Genomic DNA, 23,955 nt, shown 5'->3' on the forward strand with positions numbered 1-23,955 from the left:
AACGAAGGAGTGAACTTGAGCCTGGGAAAAAAGGGGAGTTAGTGGAAGTTGTTGTTTTAGGTTTTATTTCTCACCACCTAAACCCATTTTAATTGGCAGTAAGTTAAATTACTTTTCCCCAAGTTGAATCTGTTTTGCCTATGATGGTAAGTGACCTCCCTGTCTTTATCTCAACCCAGGAGCTTTCTCACCTTATTTTCTCCCCCGTCCTGTTGCGGAGGGAGAGCGAGAGAGTGGCTGGGAGGGTGTCTGGCAGCTGGCCAAGGTCAATCCACCACCTATATATTAACAATATATACAAGTTGACTCTAACGAGCCTTAAATGTTCAACTGCTCCACCGCTAGCCATGTCATCACAGCCTTTCAAACATCCATCTGTGCCCCAAAACCCTGGCTACCAGCTAGTCCAGGGCAATTCCGAGCTTCCCAAGGACAGCCATGCTGCAGATGCTGCCTTGCCACAGCCATGTTCCTCCGGAGCAAGTGTCGGATTCACATCCATCTACAGATACGTGAGATGAGGGCCTTACTGCTCTGAACATAATAGCCAGGTCCTTATTTGATTTAAGCAAACTTTAAACAAGTGCACAACTTGCACTGAAATGCATCAGTGAATGATAGATCTTTCCCGTCCATCGTATCCTTGGGCATTTAAGAAGCTGAATTTGCAGATTACTGACTCAATGGATATAAACAAAACCAGTGTAATCAGGGGAAGATGCACAATGACAACTAAAGTCGATCATTCAGTGTAGATTAGCTCTTCATAAACTACAGTCAGTTTCCTGTCTTCTCTATTTTAAAATACTCCCTCATATCCCACTCATCTTTCTGAATTGATGTTCCACCCTTACATCGTTGGAGTAAAAAAAATACCATCACCAAATGCTCAACAACAGACAATGAATTAGCAGACAAAATATCACTTGAGCACTGGGGTTGCACATTTTCTTGGGATAGCTGCTGTCTGTGTACGATATACACATCCAAACAGTTGTGGCTTAGCATGCATTTTTCTTCCACTGCTGAGTATTTAATAAATGATATTGTTCTGTATAATTTTTTTCCTGATCCTGCCACATGTTAACAATACTCAAGTTGATTTTATTGTCTATCAAGCTCTTAAAAAACAAATAAAAAACCCCCCCAAAACCCATGGTTTCTGCTCACCACAATAGTAAGCAAATCTTCTTCAAATCTTTAAGATAAGATCACAGGAGTAAACCACTAGCAGTCTGCAAACTAAAAGCACTGTAATATTAAACAGCTACTGTTTTTCATTTCCAACCCACTTTTGATTAGCGCTTTGCAATTTTAACCTGTTCATTTTGTATGCGTTATACACAGCCCATCTAAGTGGCTGATAAAATCGACTCTGGCACGGGAAAGGAAAGGAGACAGAGCGCCGAGCCTTCCAACAACTGCAGCTGGTGTTTTACCGCCGCAGGGACAGGCGAATACAGAGAGAACAGAACAGAGCTCAGGAACTGAACGCTGCTCACAACCCCACACAAGGATGGAAATACGGCTTTTCCGCTACTCCAGCTAAATGGTAATGCAAGGGAAGCGCGGTCAACAAGTCACTGAGATTGCATCTCCGTCTCTGCTTTAATTATAAGTGCTTTCCACATACAACTACATTATATAATGTAGAATTAACATCTTTATATACATGTGGACTAATAGATCTTTGGTCAAACAATCTCTGCATATGCAAGTCAAAGAGAAAGTGTACTTTCCCACTATGTAGAATAACAATCTCATGATCAGGTGTTTTCTAGATTGGACTTGATTTGGCAGATCTCTGTTATCGCTAAGTGACCTGCTTCCACTGCCCAGGAATCGGAGGTCAATGGTGAAAAGGCTAAGGTCTGAAATGAAGTTTTTTGGTTTTACAAATAACGTTCTCATTTTTTCCAATAATCGAAACTGCTAATCACTCTATGCTTAACTATAACTTCAGTTCTAAAAACATACACTTCCTATTTAAACTGTAATATGTTGTATAAACCTAAATAAAGTACTTAAGAATACTTAAATATACCTTGATAACTTACATTAATGATGCTTGCTATAGATAGAAACTTTAATAGTACTCAAAAAAAGAAAATCTTGTTTTACGTGCAGTCACCTGCCAAGAATTTAATATGTCGCACTATGCAAAAAAGCTACACAGAATGCATTTCAATTTAAATGAGGCTATAGAGCTACAGTTCCAGAGCCAGGTTTAGTAGTTTGGTCTTGCTTTGTGCACAAGCAAGGGGATAATTGAAAGCCAGCCAGTTTACCCATGACTACAGTTAGCCTGGCAGGGTTACTGCCTCCAGCAAGGCAACCCGAACCACCTAACACAATGTGACAAGTTTGCATTAGAAGGAGCAAGAAGTCAATCCAACCCCAACTGCAAGTTACTAATCACCTCACATCCAGAAGGAATGAATTAAGGAGATGCAAAAGGATGGTTTTGAAGACCTCAGAGATCACGTGAGCTCTCTCTGGCTTTTCTCTGTGTAAAATGCCAAAAGGCTGCTTCAAGCACCATCAGCTCTTTCTGGTTTTCCAGCCTTACAGAAAGAACATCAGGAAGGTAGCGAAATCTTTTTACCCGAATGTCCCTTACCAGATAGTAAGAGCTGTCCACGTTCTTTCTCCACGGCACCTTGCTGAACCTCCAGTGGCCCTCCCCCTGATTTTTTTTTAATCTTCGCAGACACAGAAAAAACCAGCTCTGGGCCCCAAATACACCTCAGGTCAAGGCCAGACTGGCCCTGTGGCCACTCACCTCAGCTACAGGAATACCGCCTACATGGAGTGTTTTTTTGAAGGCACGTTAAAAGCTATGAAGCAAATTACATGCTGTAATTCCATAAAAGGGGAGACAAGCAGGAATAACAAGAAAGGAGAGCTTTTCCACTTTTGAAGATTATTGCAATAAGGACATTTTCAGAGGAAGAAGCACATGCTCCCCACATACATCAACAGAAGTATGTATTTTTAGACAATATAAAGATTCTCAAACATAAAAGGAGCTGACAGCAATCAAAGCTGTATTGTCGGGACTACTGTTGCTGGGGCCACACCACCAGATTCTGAAGCTCTCTGAAGTGGGATTATTGATTTTTGTCCTCCACTTCAATACTATGCTAGTACTACACAAAAGCAAGCACATAATAGTCCACAATCTTCTCCTCAGCACTACTAACAGCCTACTATCAGCAACCCTAAGAGAGCGCTTATCAAGAAAGCAAGTAAGAGGGAAAGGAGAAGAAAATTCAACTAGAAGACTGTGTTACCAGATATTGGTTTTATGAACAATCTAACAAACAATCTGAATACTTCAGTGATTGGAAAACGTAATTATAAAATACGTGCACAACAGCATGAAGTGCTTTCTTGGAGACACAACAGAAGCAGCAGGTCCTGAAAAAAGGCCAATGAGTGAAACTCCATTTTTGTGTTATCTTTCCTTCTTACATTCCACATTTGACAAAAAGCGTAAAGGTTGTGGGAGATTTAAATGCTGGAAACCGCTATTCCTCTCTGTCATCCTCTTTGGACAAAGAGGTTGTCACATTATCAATACCAGGCCCAGAAGATGAGAGCCACTTTTATGTACCCCCCCCCAACACCTTTGTGAAATGACATTTGCGCACAGTTGCCACAAGCAGAACAGAAACTCAAAAGAAGCAGGTAAGTGGGACTCCATACTTTTTTTTTTTTTGAACATGAGAGCGTCCTATTCTATCTATGCTAAATTTGCAGGCTGCTCTTCTTTATCAGCTCGTGGAGAACAGAAATAAGTCTACCAGCGAGAATTTAGGTCTTAGTGGGCGCACTGCTCACCACTGGCACAGCCTGGCAAGTATGCAAAGTCTGAACCACCTTGCACACCCTATACCTGGAGAGGTGGTCTCCAGGTCCACAACCAGACTATTTCCGATCCTTTCTGCATCACAGTAAGCGGCGTTCTGAACAAAAAGCATCTCCCTTCTCACTTGCTTTCTTCCTTGCAACCCTTCACTTCAATGTCTCTTAACAAATGGGCATGCGCAATGACAGCACATGTGAACTTTTAAAAAATAGACTGTAACAAGCAAACAAAATAATGAAAACTGTGTACTGTAAAGAAAATATAAATAAGGAACAAAAAGCGAAGACTTCTAATACGACACTTTTCCAAAACGTGACCCTAACACCAAACAGAACACAATGAATTGTAGTCCAGTGCGGAGTTACAGACATTAGGGTATGCCACACTTCTTACGCACTGCTAAGCACTGATTAAAAAATTAGTTTCATTATAAGATGAATTACCTTCTCTGCGCAGGAGGAGCACTATCAGATGCTTTGACAGTGAGAGCATAGGATCGCCCCACTGACAATACAACTCCTGGAGCAATGGTGATAAGGCCTGTTCGGTCATTGATGATGAAGTCTCCCTTATCCCCAGCCAAAATTTCATACACTATCTGTCCATTGGGTCCCTCGTCTGCATCTACAGCGGTGAGCTGCAATTTAAAACCAGAATGTCAGCACGCATGGTTCAGTGTTGTAGATTAATAGGTTTTTGTAAGGCAACTGGGTAGGGGTAGAGAAAGTAGAGGGGAAACTTGAACACCTGTAACATATGCGGCAATTTCTAATTACTGTACAACAAGGATACAATTTAAATGAAGGATAATAGGTGTAAAAACATCATGAAGCAGAGCAAAACTGCTTACCTAAGATCGCACGCAAATTATTTTAAGATACAAATTAAGAAAACTAATTAAGACCAAGTTTACTCTGTGGATTGGAATTTATAACACTTTCTATAAAGAGGGGAGGGGGGAAGAAGATACTCATTGTGTTGCAAATGCAAGTATTTAATTACTGAAAGTTCCCATCCCTCTTCGAAGTGACAGCCTTGTTACTGCCAGAAATTCTAATAAGCCAGGTCTTGCATTACACGTTGTGCAGAACTGGAGAACAATGTTTGTACTACTCACACGGGCACATACGGTAAAGGAAGCCGAGCAGAAGGAAAATGGCGGTTGTTCCCATATGGCTACACACGTAGGAAACATAACCATGCACATCACAGACGTGCAAGGCCCATTTCACACGGCTACATGACATCACCTACCTGAAAAGCTGTGCTTGTGAGGGTGATATCAGACCTCTGTGATAAATGCAACTGAGCACGTACTTCTGTACTTTGTTGCCTCTCCACCATCTCCCTACAGGGACCCTGATTACTCCAGCATGGAGCATTTCTTCTACATAATCGCACAATTTTGACTCTGAGCATGAGAAAAAAAATCTACGGCTTAATGTTTTAGGCCCGTACTTCTCTATTTTGTTGCCTCTCCACCATCTCCCTGCTGGGACCCTTATTACTCCAGCATGGAGCATTTCTACATAATCGCACAATTTTGACTCTGAGCATGAGAAAAAAAATCTACGGCTTAATGTTTTAGGCCCAAATTATAATGATGAACATAATGAAATCAGGGGGTTCTTATTTTGCCCCTGGGAAAGACAATGGGTTTATCCCAGTTGTGTAGCGTGCCATGCTAAATCACACATGGTCAGAAAACAGAGCTCAGGAATCATATTTGTTTGCTTTTAGCCAAGTATCAAGGACCAATGGCTCTGACTGCCACGCCATAAAGCAAATAACCAGCAAGCTGAGATTTCAAATGGTGTAACACAGTCAGAAATGTGCATCCACACCTCAGTCACGCCAGTTGACAGTCCCGTGTCCCAGCTAAGCCCTTTCACCTCTCCTCTTCCTTTACACATATACAGAATAAAACAAGCTATCCTACATACGATGTATAATCACACAGCAAACGGTTCACAGTGCCTATCGCTCGACTTGTATTACTACGGTTAAAACTGCATCTTAATTATCACCATATTCAGAAAACAAAAAGCAGCACAGCATTCTGCTACGTTAGGGCCAAGTCACCAAAGTACCACCAAAACTACACCAGTACCTCTGGACTTTCTACGGTGAATTTCTTCTTCCCGTACAGATTATTTTGCTGATACGCACACTGGTTTCTCAGTTGGCTCTTAATTTTGTATGACTATATGTTACCTCCAACAGCGCATGGGATGACATAAAGAGGTCCGAGCAGTATTTGAACATCTCGGAGGCTGCGGCAGGCAGTGGGAGCGCTGGCTGTGCACCCAGCTGCCCAGTACCAAGAGCAGTGGAGTGGAAATGACAGGGAACGATGGCACAAGGGGCTCCTGCTGCTCCCAGCTGCAGTCGAGCAGTTCGAGGTGGGAAATGGCAAGGGGCAGCAGCAGGTATAGCAGCAAAGCCCCCCCGCTGGGATGTACAAAGCAATAAGAAACCCCAGTCTCAGAAATGATTCCCTGCAGGGCTCCTAAAGTAAGGATGGAAAAAAAAAAAAGAAAGAATAGACATGTGGCTTCTTGAAAGGTCTCTGCTGGCCTATCTGCTTTGGCTTTCTTGACACAAATGCTCATGTCAGTGGGCAGCACTGCACGGAGGATTGCAAGTCCAGGATTTAAGGGTAACACACGATGACACAAAACCTTAGCGGTGACTGCAAAGTCTACGGCAGGACCGACAGACGTTATCTCAGCCAGGGCCAGCCAACGCAGGAGGCTAAATGTCTGACCGCCAGAAACTCTTTTCTCATCCCTGTGACGCTCTCAAAGTTGACAGCATTGCAGACAGGCAGAGGAACTCACTGAAGTCTCTGCTATGTTAGGATGTAATGTAATCTATTAACCAACAGAGCATCACACTCAGCCTTCAGCAGGTCACAGCCTTTCAGGGCACTACCTACAACTTTCAAACCATCTTTGCCCAAGGAGAGATAAAGAACTGGAAGAGCAGAAACTGAACTTTGCAACTAGAACAAGAAGGGAGATGAAGAATAAAACCCAAAGCTGTAACATTCAAATCAATCACATTTGCATACAACATTAAACACCACGGGGAGCATGTGAAAAACTCAGGGATCTAGCTGCTTTATGGCATTAGTCTTGATTCTTTATGCACATAGGCTCAGTGAAATATGACATTTCATGTAAAAAAAACTTGCTCAAAACCACGACCTAAGCCCACAATAGCTTACACAGAATAAATTAACTGAAATGCTAAAAGATAAGAGATTGAGGTGTATTAACAAAAGTGGGGGTTACCTTCTTTGTTAGGACTGCAAGCTATTACTGCTCTAAGAGACTAGGCTACTTTATGGAGGACCAACTGTTTTTAACATGGAATAGGTTGTACGCAGTATTCATCAACTGAAAAGCATGTTAGTTAAGTTACTCTTCTCCCGGAGAAATCGGTGTTCTGCTTCTTTCACACACAGCACAGTGATCCAAAGCAAATTTCCAACACAGAAGTATTTAACTTAAATTTATCTAAACTGATTTTATCTGAATTTCTTTGTCATAGATGCTTCCCTCCAACAATGCACTCCTCCTAATCACTGTAGCAGTAGCATGAGCAAGTCTTCTTAATTCATCCTCCTGAAGTATTTCGAGACTTACTGTACATTGAACACTTGATAAACACTTGAAATACCTCAAAAAATCATGAAACGAAGATCATCTCCTCTCAGAAGTTTAAAAACCAAACGAATATCCATGTATTATTTTTTGAGAAAATATCTCGTTCTATATTTTCTTCTGAAAACTTGAAAAATTCATCTTACGAAGACCGCACTTTTGGAACGTGCTTCGCATTCCACCCATATGGTATCTTGATACATCAATATATTAACTTGCAAGGGTAAGCCTCAACACACCAAAACTCAGCAGACAAAACAGACTTTCTGCACCCTCCTAGAGTTTAGAGCTTAAACCTCTCTCAAACTCTGTTTCTTTAATCGCTCATTCTATAGTTTCTATACACAACTGGACGTGTTCATTAACCTCACAAAGAGTCACTATCAAACCTAGTGCCATAGTTAAGAAAAGTTCTGTGATAACCTTCTCTACTGAACTTCAAAAGTAACACACATAAAAAGATAAATAAAGGCTTTATGCAAAATACAAGGTCCTAAGTATTTAATAACAGGATTTGGAACAAGGCCAGTTTTTACTGTGACGACATGAAAAGGAAATTAAATGACTACACAAGTACATAGATTAATAAGGTTAATTAAACTTACAAATACTGAATGCTTGAAAAGATAAGTGATTTGAATAACGTTTTGGGGGCAAAAACAGGAATCAAAACCAGAATTAAACAGAATTAAAGTTTAACAGCCACCATAATATATGATTCTATAAATTCTGTCTCCAGCTGTCGCAGACCGATAGAGCTCCATAGTTAACAAGATTTGAGACGCACCGTCTAAAATACACAGAAAGAAGTTCAAAACAAGATTTATTTTACTTTCCTAAGAAACTTTTTGCATCCAGCAGAATCAGCTTCATTACATTAACATTTAATGTACTGAAAGTTTTGCAAAATAGCTGCATGCTCTGCTGCAGCAAGAAGTGGTTTCCTTGGAAGGAAGAGGAGACTTAGAGCTTACCAAGACATCTTCTTGGTCACTAGGTAAGCTCTGCTCAGACTCACTTTATACTTGGAGGAAGCTGGGCTTCAACATTTGACCTGCAACCTTTCCGCAGCAATGCTTTTTGTGACCTTGCCCCGAACAGATAAAGCGATGACCAACCTTTCCAGTAGCCCTACGTTTTTCAACAGACTAAATGTTCAGCAAAGCCTGGTCTGACTCATACTGACCTAAAGCGAATCCTGCAGAAACCATGAGTCACGCCGGTTCGCCTCCCCACGGCTCTCCTTGAAATGGGTGTTCCAGCCAAGCGAGTGCAAGGCTCCCGAGCCACATTCAGTACACATTTATGTTGTATAACAGTGTCAAGGGAACAGCCCAGTTGCTCTCCGGAGCAGCACACCAGTGAAAAACGCTGGGCTGCCAGAAGTTAGATGGCAACCCTCCTCGTCCTTCTAGGGCTCCGCAGTACAACTCGGCCATTAGTTGCACTAGGAAAAGCAATAACGAGTTTCTATGTGTCAGGGGCAAACAAGATTGCAATGGAGATATTCCTGAACTTGAGCCAACAAAATGTAACACTGACAGAGTGGGTCAAAATACTTTTTCAATATCTTCTTCAGGCATTTCATTAAGTCTCTATCCATTATTTTTCCTTGAGTATATAGGTACATTTACTCAGTAATGCAAACATAACCCTGCTTTGTTTTCTGGTTTTGCTAACCATGTTTACTTGGTAGATGGAAATTAAAACGCTGATGGACTGAAGGCAAAGGATTGCAAACAACCACAAAAATAAAACATTCAGCGTGGTTTGGTGATGACTTTTACAAAGATTTCCTCTAAGTAGTTCTATGGCTTTATAGCAAGATGCATGTTTAAGAGCTGTAAACCATGACCGTACGCTGAGCTGCAAATACCCAAACACGTCTCTACTACATAATTTAGTATGTGTCTGTACGCAAGGATGGCTTGAGTCACGTGTGTATGTGCAGGGAATGAAAAGCAGCTGTTTAAAAGAGACAAAGTGATCCAGCACTGAGAAGCTGCATTTGAGGTAATGGCAAAACAGTCCCAGAGGAGGCATTTATTATATGGCTCTAAATAAAATTTGTCCCAGTGTACAACTGAAAGTACTGTTACTGCTCAAGACTAATTGTACTGTGAGCAAGAGGTAAGCGATAGAAACTTTACTGCCTGCAGTTTTACCACGTTTCATCTTTTTGCTTTCCTTTCCGACCTCCAGCACGACGGCTGCTTATGCCGTGATGTGTGAAGTGCTCTGCGTAACCAGGATCTGGGGCAGGACCTCCCAATTAACTTCCACTGGTGATCTTAAGTAGAATTGTTTCAGCTTGCACAAGGTGAACAAGTTCGGGCGCTAATCCACTGCATAGCTTATTTTCCATTTTCAATCATGGAGATATTTAATTGTTCTTCTAAGAGAGCCCTTGAACATGAGTCATACCTCTGCAACAGGAAATTAGGCAGACAGCAGGACACACAGGTAAATTAAAATCTGTTATTTTGGTTTAATAAATTTAAAGCAGAGTAAGAACAGCATATACTTCTTAAGGCCAATTCATGAGTTTTTCTGTAAAGAGAACATACGCGAAATCTCTTTGTGGACCAAGGAAGCCTTTGACCTTCAGGCAAGCTGACGCAAAGACTTAGGTGGACAATGCTTTTTGCCATCCTCTGTCCCTTCTCAGCTCTTTCATTTTCTTGCTCAATATTCTCTGTGCCCTACATAGTTTATGTTGTACATAGAAACAAGAGATGTCTAAAGAAACAGAATGGATTTAAATTAGCTATGTGTAATATTATTGCATTACTGCCGCATAGTCCAACCATCGATGTGTAACTAGCCTAAATATCTGAATCGCAGGAAGAAAGTACTAACAGAAAAGTGGAAAACAAGATGGCAAAATTATAATAATACAAAAAAGATGGAATTAAGTACTTCAATAGGTTTAATATTAATCAATCTTTCAGTCATAATTATTATTTACCACACATTTAACTGTTTTAACTGACAGATTTTTCAGCTATTGTCTCTCTCAGGGAGCGCAGAAGGAAAAATCAGTTAAGAAATTCTCAAGCTAAAGGGGACAGAACAGACAGACATTTAAACTTAATTGAGAAAATACTCTCCTCAACCAATCTCATAAATACTCAGCGCGGACAACTGAAATACAAACTTCCTGAACCAACTCGGTGTTCAACATGGCGGTGGCACTGCCAGAGCCCTGCCCTAGCAGTCAGGGAGCAGAGAGCTTGTGCTCCACCGGGTATCCTCAGAAAGCAGAGGGAGGTTGTTCCTACAAAGGGGACAAGCTCCTCTCTCATGATACCCTCCAACTTTCTGAAAAACACCCAAGCAGCCGTGCAAAGCCGCAGCGCTCTCGTACAAGTGGAAGGCAAAAGGGAGATGACCCACCGCCACCAGGCTCCCAGATGAAACCAGCACCGCTCAGTAGCACACAAATTTGTTTCAACTCTTGTGCTCACTTCTCTGACAGGGCAACAGGGAAAAGGAGGAAAATGCCTTGCTCTAACCACCCGGGGCGGGAGAAAAAATTGGAACAACAAAAAAAATTGAATTTCACTTGTAATGAAGTTTTTTTTCCTGCTATTAGTGGTTATTTTCAAGCAGAGCCTAAGGATTTTTTAGTTTACTTAGTTTTTTTGAAGAGTGTACCAGACAGCAAACACAATCTAAACTATTCACTAACACGTTTGGGGCTTTTTTCCCAGGAGTAAAATCAAAACAATTTCCCACAAAATGGGACAACAAGCAAGTACAAACTGAGGTTATTTGTAAATTTTCACACAACTGTACTCGGTAAAAAAAAGAAAAGTAAAATCTTAAGCCCTTGTTACCTTTGGTGTAATAAAAGCAAAGTGGCAATTACATGAGAGCACTTGCACTGCTATACCAGTAATTTGCATTTTTGTAGAAAGATGACATACTTCATAAAAGAAATACTTTCTTGATCATCTCTGAGTAGAGAGTTAAGTGCAAGCCAGCGCTGATGTGTAAATGATTATGAGATTGTACAGATTCATTGAGGTCACTGTTCTTTTTCTAACCTACTCTCCCTGATTAGAGAAAGTGGTTTTTACAGACTAATCTGTCCAACCTGGGTCATTTTCCTCTGGGAACTATCACAGCTGATTGTCATCTCACAGCAGAGAATCTCAAATGATTCTTAAACCAACGATGAGATAGGCTTACAGGATGAGTTTGTTGCACATACACAGAACAAGCTAAGTATATCAAAATCACTGTATTGGCAGTTTAAAAAAAAAAAAAGTCTGTTTTCTATTCGAGAAGGTATTTATAAAGCAGAAGCAAACAGTGATCAGGCAGCACATTCCCACCTTCCTGGCCTAAGGAAAGCTGTGGGTGTTCGTGGCACCATGGAGTCAGTGGCTACTCATAACTCCACCAGACAAATCCCATTTCTCACATTCCTGTAACACTGAATGAATGACCCAGTGCCTGCAAGATGTGAGCAACCTCTCAAATACCCCAGCAGCCTGAAATCATTATTACTGGCATTCTCACAGTAGCAGAAATCTTAAGATGACTCCCAGCTTTTTTTTTTTTTGTCAGTTAGTTTATAAACTCAGATCATCTGGCAACGTAAGGATTAGTTGAAAAACAACCCTTCTCCCAAAACAGCCAGAATTTTCTATCCTCCATCTCTAGCTACATTAAATACTCACATAGTCTGAAAGTAACCACGTGTTGACCTTGCAGACAGAAGTGTGGAGGAGGGAAAAAAAATCCCTTGCTCTCAGAACTCTTACACTTTCCAAAATAATGTTAAGTTTTTAGCAAAGTCAAGTTTAAGGCCTGACTTCCCCACTACTCACTTCCAACTTCACAATGTCATTCTAGAAGGGACATGTTCCAGATCTACTTCAGGCATTAGCTAAGTGCAAATGCTCTGCACGATATTTACATCTACACTTTTCTTCTTACCGTTTCTGCCCTTACCCTTTTCCGTCCTTGCAATATTTCTAATCTGCATCATTTCTTTGATCCGATCGATGCTCTTTATACAAGCAGTTACACAGTGCCAGCATGGGAAGGCAAAAGGTAACTGCTGTGATGGACAGTGGAGGAGCAGGAACATAATATAATGGTCTCTCAGGCCAAACGTGTTCACAAAGAAGTAAATTTGTGTCTCGGCTGAGCTAATTCCGGTGGCACAGGCTAACGCAGATGGCCTTGCAGAGCCGCCCTCTTGCTTTTTCCCAGAAGGAACAATTTACTAAGGAATTTGTACTCCTGCTCTTTGCATGCCTCCAGGGTCAGAAAATATTTGCAGCTGAAAACCAGAAAGTGTTTCAGAACTCAAGAACAGCACGTTCCCTTTGCACACAGAAGTACTTCAGCATTACAGCTGTTTGCAGAAAGCACGGTAGCTGCTCTGCTCCACCCCAAGTGTCATAAACACAACTCAGGTAGCTCAGAGCATCCTTACGGCCAACTTTGGGTACTGAAACCATTCTTTTCACACATGCTGCAATCTCATCTAGCATCGTGTCCTGCCTCGTGTTTCCTGGCACATGCTCCTTTAAGAGGAAAAACCATTTAGATATTCAGGTAACTTTAAATCCATAGCACACTACTTTGCCTTATGCCCTGCACAACAGAAGCCATGTGATAACCCTAACAACTTCTTTTTGGACTACAGTGCTTATACTTTAGGAAAAAAAAACCCCTTGATTTAAATTTTTTCAGCACTGTATGTACCTCTGTACCTTAAATATCTAATGAATGTATCGTACTCACAAAATCCACATGTTTATACAGGCAGATAGGAGTTTACGAGATGTTGCAAATAGAGTTCCTGATGTCAAACCCTACACACAGCTCCTGAGCTCTCCCTGCCTTTTGCTCATTCAGGACAACAGTATTTGGTCTCCTTTTTTTTTCCCCCCCACACAGCCTTGTGCATAGCTTGAAGGAACTTAGTTATGTTTAAAACTTCTATCTTTCCTTCAAGTCTTGCTGAAAATGTCCTCCAGTTCTCACTGATGCTTTTTAAGCACTTGTAGCCCAGACTGATGAAAAGACAAGAATAACTTGAACGAAGATCCGAAGACAGCAAATGCAGCAAGTCAATACAGTTCAAGTAGGGCATATGCCAGAACAGACACGGAACTCTCTCCTAATAACGTTAAATCACTGCTACCTTCAAGTGCTTAATTCCTGATTATATTTCAGAAAATAGTATTTTATTACTTAAGTCAGTTGATGAATTATTTTTTTTTCCCAATACTCCCACTACTTTCTACCATCCTTGAATGCCAAGCTCCACTACAAGCATCTTGTCTTCCATTCCATCTAGACTGGAAGCACTCAGGAGCATGGCTGAGATCTTAGAAGCATTACCACCCAAAAAAGCCTTTTTCCATTAACTTCAGTGTGATCAGGATTCACCTCCAGTCTGCAGTGAGACGTAAATCAGTGCTCGCAAACTTTAATGCAAACTGCTTCTCTCTCTGGGCCTGCGTCCCACACATTTTTCACTGCTCGTTTGCTCTACAAACAAACGACTTAGGCTTCTGTAAAAACCAAAAGGTTTAATGACAAGGTGAAATATTTCTGGTTGTGTTCTACTGAACTGTTTACTCGCTCTCCCAAAATGTTTTATTTCAATACCCCGCTAATACAGGAGAATATTTTTTTCTTTTGAGATTTTTCAAATGGAAAGGTTTTATAAAACTTCAGATGAAACAGCTGAACTGCAGCTATACATCTAAGACAGGCCTATCTTTTAGTACTAGCAACTTTTTAATAGCTATGTAACTAATGCAGTGAATGGAGATACACAAGCTTCAATTCTAGCTGTTTTCAGCTTATTTCCAAATGGTATTAACAAGACCATCTACTGCTAACACAAAGTGAGTTAAAGCTAGCAAAAAGACCTGAAATTACCTTTATAACGCCTTCCCCAGGCCTCATATCTGTATAAATCTTGACATTGTATGATATATTGGAGAACGTCGGGGAATTATCATTTGCATCAATCACCAGGATATTGACTGTCACTGCGACACTCTCCTGTACACCATCAGAAGCTGTCATCTTTAGGGTAAAAAAAGAGCAGAACAAGAACATAGTTTAGCAGTGTGTTCTTAATACAATTCCAACTACTAGAAAATACAGTACGACAACTAAAAATCAGAGGAACAGGGTTTCTCTACAGCACATTTTCAAATTGCTTTCAGGGTGTTAAGATGTTTATTCACAGACTGGGAAATGCCTGAGGCAGTATGAAGCTCATTTAATTTTTTATTTTTTTTTAAAAAATATTGTTGGTTGTGGTTTATGTTAGCCTTCTTTTTCAGTTCGTGCTAAAACAAAGCAGAAAGGCCATTACAGGTGTCATGTTCCCAGCTCAAGGGTCGAGAAAAGAAAAGGCAACAGTGACCTCGAAGGCCATGCCGAGAACGGAAGAAAAGCATCATACTGTGTCAGGGGAGGGTCGGTGAGGAGGAGGATCCAAGCCCGGGACCATGGAGATGATGCTGGGAAGGGGATGTAAAATGTTGTTATGAAACCAAACACATGCATTTTGGAAGAGGACACTACCCCAATTATCAACTCCCCCCCCACCCCAGTATTGCTGCTGCTCATCCTTCACTGTGGGTTGGTTTTTTTTTTCTTCTGTGCCATTTTAACGATCTACAATGATGTTATAACTAATAATTTTTCAACACTTGCTCTGAACAATGCCCAGTGTGCCTTCACGTGCCTTTAGCTTACCGAGAAAGTGTAAAGCTGCTGGACCTCTCTGTCAACAGGCTGCAGCAGTGTGAGGTAGCGGGTGATGCCACTCTGAGTCACAGTGAAAAACGTATTGTAATCGTTCAGAAAGAGATGGAGCTGGGGATCCTTGGTCTTTAAACAACATTAAAAAAAAACAAACAAGCATTTTATTATAAATTCAGATATACCATTAAGTTTCCAATTACTCAATGCAACTGCTTGTTTTTAAATAAGTAGGAAGTACAGATACTGTGACTAACTAAAAAACTGTAAAAAAGAAAAAAATGTAAAAAGTAACACTGCTGATATAAAAATCCAGTCATCTTGATGAAAAAGGTATTAAATAATACACTTCAACCTATAGAGTAAGTAAATCCAATGGTAAACAAATACCTGTATCTGCTAGTTTTAAATGATACTTCTTTTCATTAAAACAATAATTTTAAAGCCAAGTCTAACTTACCAATATAAGAAACCAGATTCAAGCATTTGTCTTCAACCATATTAAAACCAAAACTTATCTTGATCAATGGAGCAATAAAACAGTTGGGTTGATGCAACGAAGATAGATAATCATACATGTTGAAGTATATCACTAAATAGATGCTGTTCAGAGATTCTGTTTGTGTCTCAAAAAGAATCAAAATACATTGATGTAGAATTATGAATCTCTCAGTTGATCAGGTGAAAACCATAGTAAAGCAACTGTCTTATAAGTTTCAATAGGAAGTAACGTTTTAAGGTAAAGAGGGAAATAAAGAAAACCAAGTCAAGGCACTGTAAATTTGTTACTCATGACTTCCCCAGGTAGCCTGCTGGGAACACAGCTTCCAGATCCGGATGGCTCCATGTACAACTGGGTGAGCACCAAGAGTGGTTCTGCAGTTCTAACGCTGCGTTCAAAACCACGTGACAACGTGAAGATAGGGCAATGCCTCATGAGATATCCTGAGCAACCACTCAGGAACTCATCCTTCCATTTCCATCCTCTCTCCTAGCATGGTTGGCAAATTGTAAGAGTATGGGGAAGAAGAATGAAACGTAAAAGGGTGTTTAAGCTCTGTAGGCCCTGGTGGTTCTGAAAAGCCCCACAAACTAAGGCACTTCTCTGGGGTGTGTGTGCTGTCAAAATGACAGAAACGTGAATCGTGACTGGGATGAAATATCTCAACATCTTCCTCCATCTCTTTAAAGATGCTATTGAGTTATTAAACTGATTAGACTGCAAGTGTCACTACATTACAGCTACATTTTAAAATAAGCCACATTACCTTTTACTGTCTACAGTATTCTAACAAACATTTCTGTGTCCTTGTATGTAATCTGGTTAATATAACTTGACTTAATGTGCTACTCTCAGTCATTAGTTATTGAGTTTATTTCTGTTATACGAGGTGAGGTTACAAAAGAGGAATGCAGATGTGATCAGGCAAAATGCCAAAGGCTGGGAGACCAGTCCTGTAAAACCTGATTTGAACTGCCCCAAAAAATGTGGAGATGAGGAATCAGAGGACTAGTACCATGAATAAAACATAACAGAAAATCCAGTGGCTGCACAAGGAGTAACTTGGAAAGCAGCTGGTAAAAATACTTTTCAACAGAGTTCTAGAGAACCTACCCGCACAGAGTAGGGGACACAACACGGTCAGAAATAGCTGAATTCAACAAATTATTCAAAAAGTAGCATTACTTTCTTCTTCTTTGGACATTTTCTCAACCTGAATCCAAAACGCTTCTAGGAGATTAACTCCTACCCTGTCATTGTTGTCGTTCCTACATCATTAAAAAAGGACAACAGACCACGGGAAGGTTCCCCAGTCCCTACAGTACAGCAGCCATAAACACTCGAGCTAACTCTAACATGCACTAAGTGTCATAAATAACAACTACGAGGACAGATTAGTACAACAGAAGGAGAAACAGAAACTCATTTTAGCAAGCCAAAAGAACTCTAACACACACGTTTTGGAAGGCTAAGATTATACTATTTAAATGAGAAACTATTTCAGTTGCTGAAAGCTACATGAAAGAAATATCAAAGTGTTCCAAATGAGTGGTTTCCTGATGCCTAAAGCTTTGCTGCGACTATGCCAGCTTTCAGTAAAATTAAAATTCATTTTACAGCTAGCAATGCAAACAGCAATCTCCTTCCTCCATGAAAAATTACAGAAGGTAATTGCCAATGATTGTTCACTTTGTAGACACTACAGTCAGTCAAAAATTTAATTTACAAAAACCCTGGTTAGTTGTTAGAGTTCTTGCTTGTCATGCCATTTTGAACACTAATAAACACTTTTTTTTTCCCCCCTAATTTGTTCTTGAGAAAAAACCAATGATGGCGACCCCATACGTTCCTGAAGCAATCTATCCTACTCCTTAGCTACTCTTGTATCACAAATTTTTATCCTAATGTGTAAGTTAAATTGCCTTTACTGCAATCAATGCCTATTTCTACTACCTTCCGTCCACGTCGGACCTACAAAGCAATTTATTTCCTCAATCTTGGCATTGTTATGCTTTTACATTTTTATCACATTTTATGCTGAAAGAAAGTCAGCTCGACTTAACTGTGAACATTTTATGTGGCAGATCCTGTCAGAGAACACAATTCTGGGAAACAATCTATCTACGATGCCAACGTTATTTCCAATACTGTAATTTTTTAAACTATTATTTTATTTCAGGGCCTGGACTGAAGCATTGTGATTTCTGACTACATTACTGGGTCACGCAGACTAGCCTGTCTCTGGTAAATTGTTCAGTATATAATTTTAAGTAGAAAACTATCAGAATTCACACAAAAGATACACATGCAACCTGCAAGGACCATTTCAAGCATGCAGTTCAAACCCAATACGGTTTACACACTTCAAACTGACTAGTAGGTACTTTTTAAATTAGAAAAATACTTTTTGTAATACTTAAGGATTTCTATAAAGACATGTAATTATTTAATGAATATAAAGCAATCAAAACATAACCACAATACAACTTTATGTGCTAAATGAATGTGGTTCCACGTGTTTAAGGGGTTCTTTGCAGGCTTCACAAAACAAGGGACAGCCCCAGTCTCAAACACCAGCAGGGCAGAGAAAAACGAAGGACAACAGAGGGAAATAAATCAATCATGCAATTAAAACAAAAAGTAATTTTGCAAACATAATACCCAATACCTACGGGAATGGCACCTGGTGCAAGCTACAAAGAAAAACAGGTGATACAAAATGAATACAAATAAAGAAACTCAAACCTGATACTGATGGATATGACAAAAGCAGTACATTTGGGGAAAAAACAGTCAGAGACAAAAATACGATAAAATGAAACTGGGAAAGTACTCCAACGGATACTTAATAAACACAGCCAGGGTTTGAATCCGTTCGGCTTGCAAAATCTCTGGAGAAGTTCCTGAAAGTCCGCAAGCCTGTGCAGATGTTAATGTTACATTTCTGCTGCTCTTTTCCTCCCACAAGGGCTTACAAGCTCTTCCTAAAGCAAACTGTTTTCTACAATTTACTAAGATTAAACCAAAATTACATGATAATGTCAAGAATGAGCAGGCAATGACACATATCCTGTATGTCTTTCAACATCCCCAAGGACTTTTCAGAGGGAATATATTTGGCTGTTAAATTCTCCAGGGTAGCCAGAACAAGCTCCAAGAGTATCAGAACTGCTTAGGCTTCCTGATTGCTAGCACCGGCTTGTCTCCAAAAAGCTGTAGCGATAACGAAGATAATTTGATGACATCTCGGTTTTCCAACGTTCTTCATGTGGAGGATGATCAGCACTGAAACGTCCATGGAAGACAGTTGTTTTGTTGAAGAAACATTTCCGGTATTTGCCCTCTTCATTTCTGGGTGAAAGCAGAAAAATCTTTTTCCACTCAATGTCTTTACATCGGAAAAATCTGAGAGATTTGCAGAGACAAAGCGAGTGAGATTCTCAGTCCAATGACAAGGGGTTTGCAATCAGACTGTGTTGACGCTGACCTCCTTGCTTTTCTCTAACTTGTGCGAGATGAGTTCCGCAGGGCCTGACGAGATGGTCCTCCAGGTTCACAACAGCTTGGATGGAATAGACCAGGAAGACACAGCATCCAGAGTGAATTTCCTGCATCTTTAACATTACCATTAGATATCAGAAAAATTACCTGAACCACAGCCTCCTAAGAAGTCTTTGTGATGGCTTTAAGTCACAAACCCACATTTTTTAGGAGTAGAACAAATCAAGCCTAAATTCTGAGCAACTGAAAAACTGAGGGAGGTAAACCAGTCTGAGAAGACTTTGCCCAGGACATGCCACAAATAATTTTTCCTCCTTAAACATTTTTTTCTTTAAAGTGAGTTCATTTAAGTAACATTTAATTATACAATTTAAAATAATTTAAAAAACGCTCTTCACCATTTACGCCATCTTGACTTTGGAGGGAAAGATGCCAAGAGATTAACGAGAGAACCAGGATGGATGCCGAGCACTACTTTAACTCTGAATTCTTTCAATCACCACCAAACCCTCTCCAGTCCCTGCACAAAGCAAGGGCTGAGGCACGAGCATGATGATAAAGTCAGGCATTAAAAAGTGCTACAAAACTTCTTCAAGTTGAGGTGAAAAGGGCCATACCCCTCCCTGAACGAAAAGCCAACGGAAAGTCTTGAAAAAAAATTATCTTCTGTTCCTCATATAAATGAGGCACTCCTGGGAGAGGGCAAGAAACAAACGTCAGCATCTTCAGCACTTCCACTAATTAGCAACAGCATTTGTTTAAAACAGGGCAGATACACAAAAAAACAAATGCCTTGAGAACGCCAAGAACTCAAAGAGAGAAGGAATAGCTTCAGAAGGTAGAAAACGTTAGATACTCATCCTACACAAATAAAGGAAGAAATACAATGCTATGGTACTGAGTCATTGTTAAGATTTTTATTTTTTCTTTCTTAAGTGGAAAGATTCGGAGAAAAAAACCCCACCCTATCTTTATAAATCCTAAAGAAAGAGAAGCAGCCTTTTTGCTTTGCCTTTCCCTTTTGTTTGTTTTAATAACGATATTATTGGGTTCTTACATTTGGGAAGAATATTTCCTGATTTATTATTTTGTAATGTGACTAGAGTGTCACAGAAGTACTGTACTATGAGATCCCTCCTCTCAACAGAATATCAGCTGCAAAACAAGTTCAAACAATAACAGTGAAAGATATAAGCAATCAGGCAAGTATTAGAGAGAAACGCTTCAGTATTTAAAATGTTTCAGTACTCCTGGTTAAAAAAAAAAAAAAAAATCCATTATTTTTCCTTACCCAGATATATCATTGAAAATCCATAATCTGCACTTGTAGGTACATTTAAAAGTTATTTTATCCATTATTTGCTCTGTCCACTTGGGTTCCTACTGAGACGCCTTTATGTAAAATAATTATTCTTTACAATTTCCCACAAGTTCTCTAGAAACACGGATGCTGAGCAACCACCTACTCAGCTTGACTTCAACTTCATAGACAACGGAAGGATAAAATAAGAAACTGGTCTGGTAGAAAAGGATCTGGAGAGGAACCTATGGTAATAACCGACCTGCGTCATACTCCACTACCCAGGGATGCTGCACTGGGCTGTAGGCAACCGCAGAAGCATCACGGTTACTGCACAGGAGCTTTTCTGAATGCGTGCTGGGACACATTAAATGCCGTTGAACACATGCTGGCACACCTTGTAAACATTACATTAATTTTGTGTTCTAATGAGCAATGCACAAATTACCTTACACCCCGACTTTATTCGTCAAGACACCGCATGCGATATTGGTAAACACCTTGGTAGTTGAGTACCACGTAATGGATATGAATGCGGATTAGCTGCTTTCAGCTTGGAAGTTAAATCCTGGGGTTTATTTCTCCCTCTTTTTCTACGAGATTCAACAAGATCTGGCATACAAGGCGGTAAGGCGGATACTGTGTAGCTTTTTCACCAACCCCAACCACCAGAGCAGAAGAAATTAGTACTCTCCCATGGAAGCAGAGTGAGGAAGCAAGTGGCTTGGGAAGCCTTATGTAAACAGCAACCAGATCATACTGTTTAAATTCCTCATCTCAGCTTTGGTTTACTCAGGTCTTAAGGTACTCGTGTGGCTTAATTTAATTTATGCCATTTAAACAGACCACTTAATTATATCAGCACTTGGCAGTGCTGCTCTAGTTAAAGGTCTGTTTGCAATGTCACATCTATAAATTAATTTTTGGAAGGTTTATAGCAGGACTCTATTACAATTCCCACAGGGTTTAAATTCAGAATGTGCTTTGGTTGTTTTATTTTTCTTAAGAGTTACAGTTAAGATGACCGCTTTCTTCGTGCGTTTATCTGAGGACAGAGAGTTATTTTAATATGAAACACAACCTCAACTGATTTGTCAATTAGAAGACCGAATACATTATGTTTAGCCAGGGTCACTACTGGAAACTAACATGCACAAGCACGTAGAGGATATACGTCAACTTGAATCCCTACTTACTAAATACATTAATTTACTAAGGTATCATGAAGCCATCAGAACATTAAGACCTGCAGAAATTAATAAGCATTACCTGTGCTTTCTAACTCACCCCAAGCTACCATCAAGTCCCAGCGAGAAGGTACCTGTCACTGTAGATTGTTTGGTCATTTTTATGTATGAGTCATGTGTAATCGCTGCACTCCCAGCCTTACTCTGCCGGAAATCTCATGCCCACAACGGGTTGTAAGGCCTACATGAATCACTGACACGTGTATTAACACACAGGCAGTTAAATCTGATTCTCTACCCCCTCACATCCATGTTACACCTGCATCATTTCATACAACTGGAATGAACTGTGCTGGCATGAGGCAGGTGATGCCAAAGGAACAGGAAATTGCACCGAGCACTTCCACCGGAGGACAAGGCTGAGCATCCCCTCTGCGGCTGCAGGCAGATCTCTGTCCCGAGAAAAGCCTACAGCATTCTGGAAAGAGAGAGGATGTCCTTTGAGACATGGTTTAGCAGGCATGGTGGCGATGGGTATACGGTTGGACTTGATCTTTGAGGTCTCTTCCAACCATAATGATTCTATGATGCATCACCTCCGGTAGATCTCACGGATCAGATCTTACAGCATAAACAAAACATGCAAGAGAAAAGACTGATACAGTCGCGAAATCCCGTACCAGGTTCCCAGAGCAGTGCAGGTTGCTGAGACAGAGGAACCCTTCCTTCCTCCTATACCTCCCAGGCTTGGAACTGAGCATTTATGGCCATGTTGCTGGCCCTTATCCCCCCATACCCAAGGGAAGTGGCCTTGCAGGTACAGGGCCATCCCAGCAGGCAGGAGGAGGACAGAACAAGAGGGCCACCGGCCAGGTTCCAGCAGGGCCAGAGATCTGGATTATTTGTCCTCACTTTGGGGGGGATATGGTGGGGTGTCAAAATTAAGTCTCCGTGCCACTTCATTTCCCAGTCTAGAAATCCCTGGCAGTTATTCACCATGCAACACTGAAATATAACACTTTTTCAATAATAAACAAAAATAATTCACTGGAAAACTTTGGGCTCTGTCTCATTTTGTGTCATGTGACCGAACTAGGCTTTCACTAACTTAACCAAACTCCTGTTATTCATTATCCAATGACAATAACAACCTGATGTAAAACAAGCATGCGTTAAGTTCACCAGGAAATACTTCCGGGCCCTTGAACGGTCATTTGCTGTGGATATGACATTTCAGGTCTTTTGGTACCGAGACACAGAAATGTGTAACAACTTCTTATCAGGTGCCTAAAGCAGCTCATGTTCAAGAATGGTAAGCTTGGTTTTCATCATCTTTGGATGCAGATTATTTAAGTCACGTTAGTGCTCCCAATCGAAATATCTGCTGCAGATTGGACAGGTTTTTTTTATTACTGGCGATGCAATTAAAACCACAAATATTTGGGCCACACCTATGCTGACATTTCTAGTGCAGGCAAACACAAACATATTAATGAACTGCCCTATTCAATATCCAAATGTTGAGATAACTTCATGGGAACGTGCTGAGGTACTACAGAGAAGGCACAACAATAAAACGTGGAGCCCTACGGTCAAACTGCTTGCGATGAATTTCAGAGCACACCTCAGAACTTGAAGTATTGAACTCGCACTGACAAAATTAGTAACAGAAAGCGCTTTCGGTGGGGAACATACACACCAGGATTACATTACACACCTCATGAAGTAGTTTATATTAAAGGAAGAAATTACTCTTCCATACAGAAGCTTTCGAAATTAAATATTTGCCGTTTGAGAATACACAAATATTATGTGCTACACTAACTACCTGGTAGGTACCCGATTCATTCAAAGAGCCCAAATTCAGAATTTAACAGTTCAAAGCAATCTTAATTTTCAGTCTCGTGTATGATCTAATATGTAGTTACATCAAAGAACCTTGTATTATCAAATCTGCCTTTGACATCTTGTGGGTGGAGCTGTGCAACTGCCAGGGAAAGGTTAATCAGAGCACTATTAGCTACAACCTGAAAAACCTCTGGAGGTTAATGAAGTCCCAAGTCTTTCTATCATTCCTTTAGTGTAACAATATAACCTACTAGGAAATAAGAGAGAGTCCCAAAAAAACACCAGTATGGAAAACTACTACATAAATTTAATTGTCTGAACTAGGACAC

The 23,955-nt window shown here is 40.4% G+C and overlaps 1 protein-coding gene across 1 annotated transcript in view; it reads right to left on the reverse strand.

The window, feature by feature from the left end:
* Window positions 1-191: 191 nt before the first annotated feature.
* LOC104160406 (protocadherin-15-like) overlaps window positions 192-23,955 on the reverse strand; it is a gene marked incomplete at both ends in the record, with an annotated part of 110,959 nt that continues 87,195 nt past the window's right edge. The window contains 4 exons of the mRNA XM_009698519.1: window positions 192-278; window positions 4,315-4,508; window positions 14,452-14,601; window positions 15,283-15,417. Of these exons, the coding sequence (XP_009696821.1) occupies window positions 192-278; window positions 4,315-4,508; window positions 14,452-14,601; window positions 15,283-15,417 (566 nt within the window). The remainder of the gene's footprint in view (window positions 279-4,314; window positions 4,509-14,451; window positions 14,602-15,282; window positions 15,418-23,955) is intronic.

The sequence above is a fragment of the Cariama cristata genome, unplaced genomic scaffold, assembly GCF_000690535.1.
Source record: "Cariama cristata isolate BGI_N322 unplaced genomic scaffold, ASM69053v1 scaffold3614, whole genome shotgun sequence".
NCBI lineage: Eukaryota > Metazoa > Chordata > Aves > Cariamiformes > Cariamidae > Cariama > Cariama cristata.